Source organism: Schistosoma haematobium, chromosome 3 (assembly GCF_000699445.3).
Source record: "Schistosoma haematobium chromosome 3, whole genome shotgun sequence".
Classification (NCBI taxonomy): Eukaryota; Metazoa; Platyhelminthes; class Trematoda; order Strigeidida; family Schistosomatidae; genus Schistosoma; species Schistosoma haematobium.
Window position 1 is genome coordinate 22,489,473 of NC_067198.1, and position 11,692 is coordinate 22,501,164.

At 37.4% G+C, this 11,692-nt stretch overlaps 1 protein-coding gene across 4 annotated transcripts; it reads left to right on the forward strand.

The window, feature by feature from the left end:
- Positions 1-405: 405 nt before the first annotated feature.
- On the forward strand, positions 406-4,744 carry HSPA9_1 (Stress-70 protein, mitochondrial; the record flags this gene model as incomplete). Of its 4 annotated transcripts, XM_035730641.2 has the most annotated exons (10): positions 469-507; positions 544-970; positions 1,009-1,082; positions 1,119-1,225; positions 1,259-1,421; positions 1,455-1,757; positions 1,796-2,128; positions 2,218-2,523; positions 4,263-4,403; positions 4,445-4,744. In XM_035730641.2, the coding sequence occupies 10 exons, from the start codon at positions 469-471 to the stop codon at positions 4,511-4,513; spliced, it is 1,962 nt and encodes a 653-aa protein (XP_035586819.1). In that variant the 3' UTR covers positions 4,514-4,744. The 4 variants fall into 4 exon arrangements, with proteins under 4 accessions (XP_051069256.1, XP_051069258.1, XP_051069257.1 ...); XM_051213291.1 differs by having other exon boundaries at positions 406-507; positions 1,796-2,523; XM_051213293.1 differs by having other exon boundaries at positions 418-507; positions 1,119-1,421.
- Positions 4,745-11,692: the final 6,948 nt, after the last annotated feature.

Consider the following 11,692-nt stretch of genomic DNA (forward strand, 5'->3'; position numbering starts at 1 on the left):
AAAGATATCACAAATAAAAATTAAACAAAGAAATGATATATAAAGTTCCAGAAAGAAACAGACTCACTTTACAAATAGGTGTACCAGATCACATCGGGCTCGCCACTGAAGATACTACAATCATTTGGAGTTTGACAACACGTCAACCAGTAACAAATTCTATAATCGAAATGTGCTAACCCAGTGCAATCAGATACCAGAAGCGAAGAGATTCAACGATACATTTGATAGGTCATGGCCTGCTACCCACCTTGTGCTGGCATGATCACTTCATTGACCAATCAGTTATTTTATTGTAAAAAGGTTTGATACATAGAGTAACCACTTTCGATAGCTCATATGGATGTAAATCAATACTTTTAATCCTATATGACACATTTATACAACAATCTTCACCATTGTTTTACTTCGCTATTTAGTCACGCTTCGCGCTCCTTCTAGATCACACGACTTATTGACATCTTGGAGATGTCTCGGTATTTGTTGTCAAGACAAATGTTTAATAAGGTATCTCGGTCCCGGTTTCTTAAAGTCCCTGTTTAGTTTTTAAATTTGAAGCCATTGTGCTCTTTCTACTCATCTAGTCCTAAGGGACATGTTGTTGGCATAGATCTTGGAACAACAAACTCATGTGTTGCAGTTATGGAGGGAAAGCAGCCTAAAGTTTTGGAAAATTCAGAAGGCTGTCGCACTACTCCGTCAGTAGTGGCATTTACAAGTGACGGAGAGAGACTTGTGGGTGCGCCTGCCAAAAGACAAGCTGTTACTAACTCAGCAAACACGTTTTCTGCAACCAAACGTCTTATAGGAAGGCGCTATGACGACCCAGAAGTACAAAAGGACATGAAGAACTCTGCGTTCAAAATCATAAAGGCTTCCAATGGAGATGCCTGGCTTGAAGCTCATGGAAAAGCCTATTCACCCAGCCAGATAGGTGCATTTGTGTTAATCAAAATGAAAGAAACTGCAGGTTCGTTTCTTAGTGCATATCATCAAGCAGCTTTTCAGAAAGTTATCTGGGGTCGAAAGTGAAAAATGTAGTGATCACTGTCCCTGCTTATTTTAACGATTCACAACGACAGGTATATGTCTTTTTTTCCATCTAAAAGTATATCTAGGCAACAAAGGATGCTGGGAAAATCGCGGGCATGGAAGTCTTGCGTGTCATAAACGAACCTACTGCTGCGGCTTTGGCTTATGGTCTGGATCGAACAGATGACAAAACGTAATTCCACTACTATACTTATGTTTTGTTTAGGATAGCGGTTTATGATCTTGGGGGTGGTACATTCGATATATCAGTATTAGAAATTCAAAAGGGGGTGTTCGAAGTGAAATCCACCAATGGCGACACATTTTTAGGAGGTGAAGATTTTGACAATGAATTGCTACGCTTTCTGATTAAGGAATTTCAACGAGAGGTAATAGTCGTTTTCTTAAACTAGTTTTTTTAGCATGGTATCGACGTCACTAAAGATCCAATGGCGCTCCAGCGTGTGAAAGAAGCTGCAGAAAAAGCTAAAATTGAATTGTCATCTTCCTTGCAAACCGATATTAACCTACCTTATTTAACTATGGACAAAGCAGGCCCCAAACATATGCATTTCAAATTAACTAGAGCAAAATTAGAACATCTGGTGGAGCCTCTAATCAAGCGTACAATCGAACCATGTAACAAAGCCTTAAAGGATGCCGAAGTAAAAGCTTCAGATATCAGTGAAATTATACTAGTCGGTGGTATGACCCGAATGCCCAAGGTGAGATGTATACATTACAAAAACTAAGTTATCATTAGGTTCAAGAGACAGTTGAGAAGATATTTGGAAAGACACCTAGTAAAAGTGTTAATCCAGACGAGGCTGTAGCTATGGGTGCAGCAATCCAAGGGGGAGTTCTTGCTGGTGATGTCACAGACGTGCTACTGCTCGACGTTACTCCTTTGTCACTTGGAATAGAAACTCTAGGCGGTGTTATGACTAAGCTTATAAATCGAAATACAACTATTCCCACAAAAAAATCTCAAGTGTTTTCTACGGCTGCCGATGGCCAGACACAGGTTGAAATCAAAGTATATCAGGGTGAGCGTGAAATGGCAAATGACAATAAATTACTGGGGCAGTTCTCCCTGGTGAGTTCTTAATAACTTGCTGTTATTGTACTTTTTTATATATAATCACGTTTTTCGTATGATATTACTTCGTTTATTGTTTCTAATAGGTGGGAATACCTCCTGCCCCACGTGGTGTTCCTCAGATTGAGGTCACATTTGATATCGATGCCAACGGAATTGTCAATGTAGCTGCACGTGACAAAGGCACTGGTAAAGAACAACAGATTGTCATACGTTCCGGTGGAGGTTTAAGCAAGGATGAGATTGAGAATATGGTGCGCAATGCTGAACAATATGCAGAAGTTGACAAAAAGCGTAGAGACCTGGTGGAATCAGTAAACCAAGCAGAAGGTATTGTTCATGATACAGAATCAAAAATCAATGAATACAAAGATCAGTTGCCTTCAGATGAGGTACGTTAATTCACCACCTTCAATTGTAACCTATAACCATAAATTCGCGTACACTAAAATACGTGTTTCCCAGATTCCACGTAGGATGAAATAAAGTTGTTTAGGTGGACATATGTCATGTAGTCAGAAGTATCTATTTATTTTCAAAACAACTCATGCCTCTCTAGATTGCGAATAGCTGTAGATGATCATCACTACTTCCTCACTTTTCTTAGAACAGCAGACAAAAAGGCTAAAAATGTAAAATTCATGCTAAGTCTTTGTTTTGGCTTTGGCATCTCATCTGATCCTTATTGTGTTGTCATTCTTATGAATTTAGTTACACGTTACAATAAATGAAGTAGTCCAAAACGACGTCACTTTGGACCGATGCGTATATGTGCTTGGTCCTACGTTGTAGCTAACTGATCAAAAACGACACTAAATTCTGTACAATCTAACCATCCAAGTCGAAGAATTCAATGTGGTGAAGTACTTTGAAATGAAATTTTTTAACCTGTTCAGCTGATATTTATCCGAGGCTTAAAGTGTCCACTGTCCTGACTATCAATAACTCGCTCATCTATGTTATAAACATTCAGTATAAACGAAGTAGATGTAATACCAATACTCATGTCAGGTTAGGATGAAGGCAGTAACAGTTAATAAAAGTTATTTTTCTGTGTAAAAGCGTGAACTTATTTTTTCGAGTTTCACCTACCAACTTAGCTCATTTACATATTATTTATTTGAACACATAAATGTCGGTGCAAAAGTGTACCGAATACATATGCACCACACAAGCCACTTGAATTGTATGTGGGCTGTAATACTACTCAGCTGCCCAGACCGGAGCAGGTGGTTTTCTTAAGGGGTCACACCTGGAGCCTTTGACCTAAAGGTCTGATCCACAAGACAGTGGAGCAACGTTGAGAGATGCTGTCCCGTGGTAGCCAGTCACCAGCAATAGATTCATACACCATTTGTTCCTTCAGGATACTGGAGCCCATGTGCACCATTGGTTTGAAATCAGGGTTTTCCAACTTCCCTAGGTGAACTCTCTGTGTCCACTAACCCAGTTAAGGCGCCGGACATCCGCTTTTCGTCCTCTGAATTTCGTAAACAACACCCCCGCTACGAGAAGGCAGTGAGTAGGACTTCCTTGAGAGAGGTTGTATACGCGTGGTCATGTGAGAGTATTTCGAGAGGGAGAGCTGACTCTCCCCATCTTCGGCCGAACCAGGGCATTTGGGGCTACCCAAACAGTTTCAAGTCACACATGTGAGTCAAAACAGAGCATGACACAGTTGCCTGTCAGCCTAAATTAATGAAGCATATAAAATGATTTATACCAGGGTTTAATCAATTACTCAGTATTATTTCCGTCACCTTATTTTTCCTTTTGCTTTGATACTGTAGTTTGGCAACTAGGTATAGTACACAGCCGTTGTCATGTTTTTACAGCGTACAAAAGTAGTCTTGAATCCAGCTCTTGGGAATACTTCTGTGATCTTTGTTTAAATATGGAATATAAAATAGATAGATTTCATGAGTAGAAGGTAGTATATAGTCGGTTGACTTTGATATTTAAACATAAAAGTTTGTTCAGACCTGACATGTAGTTAAATCTCCAAGTCCACTGAATTAGTGTTTATGTCTAGAGAGAATATCCTGTATTACAGGTCGTTTTTATATACAGCAGCAGTAGTCATGTTTTGCCAATTTGGTGTGTCTAAGTAATGCATTTTTTTGAACTTCAGAGGGAGAAACTGAGTGTACTTATCGAAAAGTTGAAAAGTCGGTTGAGTAACAAAGATAATGAAACTGCTGAAAGCATTAGAGAAGCTACTAATGAACTTCAGCAAGCATCGCTGAAGTTGTTCGAAGTTGCCTATAGAAAGGTTAGTTTGTTATAAGTTAATAATTTGATTATGTAAAATAGATGGCAGGTGAGCAGGGAACAAAGACTGACTCTCAAAATGAGGAATCAGCCAAACAAGAAAAACAATAATCAACGGTTCGTTTTCAGGATTCCTTCGTCACAAATGTATTTGCTTCAACCTTTTAATTCTCAGAGTCGAGTGTGCTTTATCGAAAATCAATTAACATTTGTTCTGGTGACAATAACGGTTGTTTGATTGTATCTTTTTAATTATTAGCTCCTTTAGGACTCGTCACTTGCAGTATTAAAATTGTGTACATATTTTGAAATGTCATCAATAAAATTTATTTCGGTTCATCACCAATTATTCTGAATAATTTTAATGAGTACCTTCTGAATCTCCGTGTTGGAATTTTAAAATTGATCGAATAAACTAAAACATTTCCTAAGTTCGCGATTTAAATTGTCCAAATTGCGACCGGTTTAGCATTTCTACTGGAGTGTGAAGTTCCAAGCCTTTGTATATCTGTTGCTACTCGAAAAAACTGGTTTAGCGAGACTGCTATTTATCCCTTATCATTTTTGCTTCCGAAAAGTACATAGAGTCAGTCGGTTTGTTAAGGCGTTTTTGGATGTTGATTCATGCAAGTTCCAAATTCTCATGATGTATCGATTTCCTCTTTTAAGTGATATTTTGAAACAGGATACTATAAATTATTTTTCCAATTGTAGTGTCATTAGACTAAGGATGACGAAAATATTGATGTAACTACATAACCAATAAGTAATCTGTGTACTCGGATTCAGACTACATTCTTTGCTACCAACTTGCTGAGACCAAGTGGAGTGGTGGCATTCACTTTGGGATTTGCTGGTGGTATTCACATTACCGAAGTCTGGTACCTCTTAGGGCATGTAACGTTCACCAGCGGCCTCCAGACAACTCTGTACCAGTCTCCTCCCCCTTTATGAAGGGTGTTCATGATTTGCCTCGAATTCCCTGAACCATATTTTGTTTGTCCTCTCCCTAACTATTCTTTAACCTTCAGGGTGCAGTTTTCTTTGGTTGACGCTTTCGTAGTGGGGTTCGTTTTGGCGAAGTACTGTTGCTAACCCTGATCCCAACCCTCTCTGTGCATGGGATCGTCAGTAACCTTAGAGGAAGGAGGAGGAGGAAGGTTAGTGACCTTAAATGTCATGGCTCAAAATCGTTTGCGATGGTTCAGGTCCATCTACTCTTTGTGTTCTCCCAAATTCTAATCTGAGTTCTTGTCTCTTTTCTGTTTCCAAACTTATTTCACTGGATTATACTCCTTGAATAACATCTCCAAACCCTAATCTTTCCGATTACTGCTTATACTTTTACTACCTCTACCACTACTGAGTTTGAATTGACAACTGCATCTCTGTGCTAATGTGGTATGGCAACTCGAACTGATGTACGTACGTACGAAGTTCTACGTTGTTACTGACTGACTGGGAGGAAGTTCAGTATTTGTTACGTTATGTTGCGCAACAGTTTTCTCCGTCCTATTCTATGAGTGTGGACATTAGGGATAATGTGTATTCATGGGTTACTGTCATTCAATCACTGGTGTCTTTGGACAATCACCCGTGTATTTTGGGATCATCGAGTAAGGAGTTCTGAGGTGCTGTATACCCAACTTCGATTTGCGATGGCTGTCTGGTGTAGGAGTAGGCCAGGAGGAAGCTAGGAGCCCCAAAACCTATATATATCATTAGTCCGTGAAGTTATTTACAGTTGGTCTGAGTCATGTTGATAGATATCAAATATGTGGTTGAAGTCCGCGTGGTTATCGTAATTAATGGGTAGACTGATTGACAGCTCGAAATCGTACTCCGTGGCTCAGACGCACTGACCTTTTTGTCTTGCTTCAAAACATGCAGCATGAAATTTCACTTTCGAATTACTTCTGATAGTGTTGCTACTTCTACTACTGGTAAGTAGTTAGTAGTCTTGTGGTTTTGCCCTACATCCTGATTTTCACCGTTGGGTTATTTTCATACCAATCTTTTTGTTCCATAAACTCTATGGGCTACGATTATCGAAGGGTTTTGTTAGAAATTGGGAATGTTTGTCGGATCGAGCCTCGGTGTATCACTCAGTTCAATTGAATAAGGTGTATGTATACCTTATTGATAGAGACGAGTCGAATCTACCGTGCAAATTTATTCTGATTATGGTTATCTAAATAAACCAAATACTAGCAACTTTCTTGTATGTAGTAATTGGTAATCTCCTAATTATGTACAGATTACCAGCTTGTAGCGTGCCTAACAAATCTTTCTATCGATTTTATGTAGTAAAGGATCAGCTGGTCAGAATGCTAAAAACACAGGTACTAATTTCGACCGTCGTAGTTTCTGAGAAGTATAAAGGATTATCAATTATACAGACTATTTAAATGGACGAGGAGAAAACAATCACTTCATTTCTTGTCTATATTTCCTATCATTTATTTCTACTGAACATAATTCATTAAAATGATTACCGGATTTCATCATCTAGATAGTGATTGGTTAAAAAATTTCATTTCTGGATTTCGATTGTTGGGATTGATTACATACTTATTGGCCTAGCTACTTATTATTTCGTCCCGTTTAATGCCAGTTTACTCTGATTTTCAAAAGAAAACTAATTCCGTACTTGTTTATTCGTGATACCATTTCTAAGTCTGAGCGGCTTGTTTGTTTGCTCATAATATATTTTATTTTTCTGGACTCCGTAAATTTTTTGGCGATCTGAAGGTTCAAAACTGAATCAGGTTGTTTGACGCTCTGAATTTTTCGACTTTCATTCTGTCGAACATTCCAGTCGTCTGAATCTATAAATACATCGTTTTCTGTCTACATAGTCTTTAAAATAAGTAGTCTTCCTATGCTTACCAGGAAATCAGTGCTTTTTAACTAAATATAAATGATATCATTAATGTGAACCACTGGTCTAACTATTCATCACTTGAGATTGATTGATTGTACTTCGAATTCTTGTCTGTTTGCTAGTGGAAAAAAGTGAAAGGTAGTGATAATTAGATGCCTCGACATATCTCGGTAGCTAGGTGGGTAGGGAGTGATTCATTAGTGAATGGAAATTTTATGATTTTCATATAAATATGTTAGAAGAGGAAGATTGATGTGAGCCTCTTATCCAATGAATTTGTTCTAAGTCATCATCAAACGGAATAGTTGGATAGACCGGAGAATGAAATGTGTTAAAATCAGCCACCTAGAAAATTGTAAGTTACAGGTCTTCCAGTATTACGAAAATGGGTTATACGGTCAATCACGCTTAGTTAAATTTTATAGTGCAAGTCAAAAGAGACTTAAACTGAAAATAAATCACCGGCTCTTAATTCCATAGTGCTACAAATTTGTTTTAACTTGAATTATTCTTTTAAACAGTTTAAAGACGTTTGAAATTTGAAGATTGAATGATCACTTTCAGTAGACATTGTATGGTCTTCTGATTCATAATTTTTTGAGTTATATGGAGTTAAGTAACGTCCCGTTTCCTGTCATTGCAGTGTACGTCATCTGGTAGGTTCATGTAGGTCGGTAAATATAGATCCAGATGAAAAAAGTCGAATTTTTGTTGATACCCTTCTCTTAAAATGAACACTATTTTTTCATACGACAAACAGCTGGTACATCATGTGTTTCGTTGTGAATTTTTAAAGCTTATCATTTAGCCACGATTAAATTTGGTTTGTTTTAAGATTAGCTTCGGTTAGTTCGACTGTTTTTCATAGAATTCTTTCATAAAGGCCCGAGAATGTCCATTTTGTACTATAAAGTCTCTGTGTGGAATAAAATTCTTCTAGTCTGTCAAAGTAAATAATAAATCAAAATCTGATTATCAATTTAGTTGTTTCTGTCTTAAATACATACCAACAACTGACAGATGTATAAATCAGTTTCTGTAAACATTCTTCGTAAAATATGTAACTCAGTTCAGTAAGAATATAAATCTACCAATAAGGAAATCAAGTTATTAATCTCAGATGAAAATTTTCAATAAGTTAGATACATCACATTGTAAAGTTAAAGCTTAATTACCATTTGTTCAATTGTATCCATGCCTGCAATGACAGTGATAATAGATACGCTTCTTTATTCTTCGATTTATATTCTTAAAGCCCATTGATTGAATTTTGTTATTGTAGGATGGTCAGCTTTTAAAATAGATGAAATTTATTTGAGTTCGTTAATTTCTGAAAAGGTTAATTGAGTTTATTAATTAGTGTAAGTTTAAGAATAGAGAACAAATGATAAAGTAAATGTTATTTGAAGATCAAATTTTATTAGTTCTAGATGATTACTATATCTTGAAGGGAGCAAACACAAAGATTTAACCAGAATAACACGAATTCCATTTGTTAGGTTTTTATCAGTTACTTATAACTCATAATTGTTATACAATTTAACATACTTATACAAGCGAACTTGATTATAAGTGAGTTAGTATCGTTATGATGAAGCGGGTATCTCACTAAAGTTAATAAGACAGAAAAATTACTTAAGATAAGTACAATGTGAGAGAGAGAATTCTAGAAAATCAAAATTGTAACCAAAGATCACAGGCAAAAATTCTAGTTGATTATGCAATTTAGCAACGAAACACAGGTTAGTGGTAGAGGAGAATAACATGAATTGAGATCAGTCAGTTTGAAATAGAATTATAAGTTTGAAAGAATTGAAAATGATGTAGTCAAGGTACAAGAAAGTGTTATAAAAATGGTGAGGCAATAAAGTGAATGTAAAGAAAGATTTATCACCTGATTTTTTAAAAACAAAAATCAGGTTTCAGAAAATCTCAGAGGACTTTATTGGGAGCTTCACTCCATCATGATGATGCTCATTCACTTCTAATCAATTTCGCTTGTATATGTATGTTAACTTGTATGATAATTTTAGTGCTAAAATATTATAAGTTGTAAGCAGCTGATGAGGACCTAACGAAATAAAATGAATTCGTGTTATTCTGCTCAAATCTTTGTGTTTATTCTCTTCAAGATAATAAACGTTATTATGAGTACGAAATTATTGGATTTATGAATAGACCTGGGAAAGACAGTGAACTGAGCATCAATTCTGAATTGACATACGTTGACACATGTTTCTAGATTTTTCTTCTATGGAGTTCCGATATATAATCTAAATGACATTTAGTGGCCTGGGGTCTGACTCCAATTAGGTCATATGAGTGTTCGTTATTGAGTGATTGCTGTCGAAATATATATGTCGCCTATCTTCGTATATTTCATTGACTTAAATCGTGTTAGTCAATAACGGAATTTAATAGGTCAAATACGAGAATGAATTTCGAATGCATATATTTCATACAGTCTTTGATGTCATCTAGGCGTTGACCCTCAAGAAATGATTATTTTTTGAAAAAAAATCAGACAAGGGAATATAGTAGCTTGGAAACGATGATATGGTTGAAATCTTGACACAATCTCCGAGGCGTTTTTTATAGCTTAGTACATAAGTATGAAGAGGTTATCCTGTCGTCACTCTGGAAAGAATGGAAGCACTTTCATTCGTTGTCTTAAGACTGCTGCTATGTACAATATTATTTGGCCTGATTTAACAGCAATATTTGGACCAGGTAGATGAGACAATATGTAAAACAGTGTTTGGATAAACATTTACTGTCATAAGATAACTCACATAAATTTTTACAAATAGTAGTCGGTATCGAGGACGATGATACATTGATAAATTTCCACACTCTTTGTGAATCTAACTACCGAAAAGCGTATAGCTCTTGAATTCATCTGAAGTATGTTAACAATTACACAGTGACTACAATTGTTAATTGCATCACACATGTTTCTAGTTCAGATAATTCCTTTTATAAAAATAAGGCTAGTAACCAAAAACCTACCGAATCGCATCAAATTGGTTTCTATTCATAAGTGTGAAAATGTTACTTACGCCTGTTACTTCTCGTGAAGGAGCATAGGCCGCTCATCAGCATTCGCCATCCAACCCTGTCCTGGGCAGTCCTTTCCAGTTGTTATTCATCCTTTCCATATCTGCTCTTAGTTCCCGACGTAATGTGTTCTTTGGCCTTCCTCTTTCCCGCCTTCCTTCAGGATTCCAAGTTTAGGGCTTGTCTCGTGATGCAGCTTGACGATTTGCATAGTGTATGTCCTATCCATTTCCATCGTCTTTTCCTAATCTCCTATTCAGTTGGAATCTGGTTTGTTCTCTCCCACAAAAGGCTGTTGCTGATGGTATCCGGCCAATGGATGTTGAGTATCTTACGTAGACAACTATTTATAAATAATTGCACCTTCTTGATGATGGTTGTTGTAGTTCTCCAAGTTTCAGCACCATACAGTAGAACTGCCTTGACATTCGTATTGAAGATTCTCACTTTGATATTGGTTGAAAGTTGTTTTGAGTTCCATATGTTCTTCAATTGTAGGAATGCTGTCCTTGCTTTGCCAATCCTTGCCTTTACGTCTGCATCTGATCCTCCTTGTTCATCGATGATGCTTCCCAGATATGTGAAGGATTCTACATCTTCCAGAGTCCCTCCATCAAGTGTGATTGGATTGCTGTTCTCCGCTTTGAATTTGCGGACCTTGGATTTGCCCTTGTGTATGCTGAGGCCTACTGATGCAGAGACTGCTGCTACATTGGCTGTCTTTATCTGAATCTGTTCACGTGTACGTGATAGGAGGGCTAGGTCATCTGCGAAGTCCAGATCGTCTAATTGGTTCTGAGCTGTCCATTGTATTCCGTGTTTTCCTTCAGATGTCGAGGTCTTCATAATCCAGTCGACCACCAGAAGAAAGAGGAAGGGAGAGAGTAGACAGCCTTGTCTGACTCCGGTCCATACTTGGAATGCGTCTGTCAGTTGTCCTCCATGCACTACTTTGCACTGTAGTCCGTCGTATGAGTTCCGGATAATATTGACAATCTTCTCAGGAACTCCGTAGTGTCGAAGAAGTTTCCATAATGTCCTCATATCTACACTGTCAAATGCCTTTTCATAATCAATGAAGTTGATGTACAGTGACGAGTTCCACTCAATTGATTGTTCGAGGATGATCCGTAGTGTCGTAATTTGGTCTGTGCACGATCGATCCTTACGGAATCTAGGTTGTTGATCTCGAAGTTGGGCGTCTACTGCATCTTTCATCCGGTTCAGCAAAACTCTCTTAAAGACTTTCCCTGGTATTGACAGTAGTGTAATGCCTCTGTAGTTTTCACATTTGCTCAGATCTCTTTTCTTTGGAATCTTGATGAGGTGTCCTTCTTTCCAGTCCATCG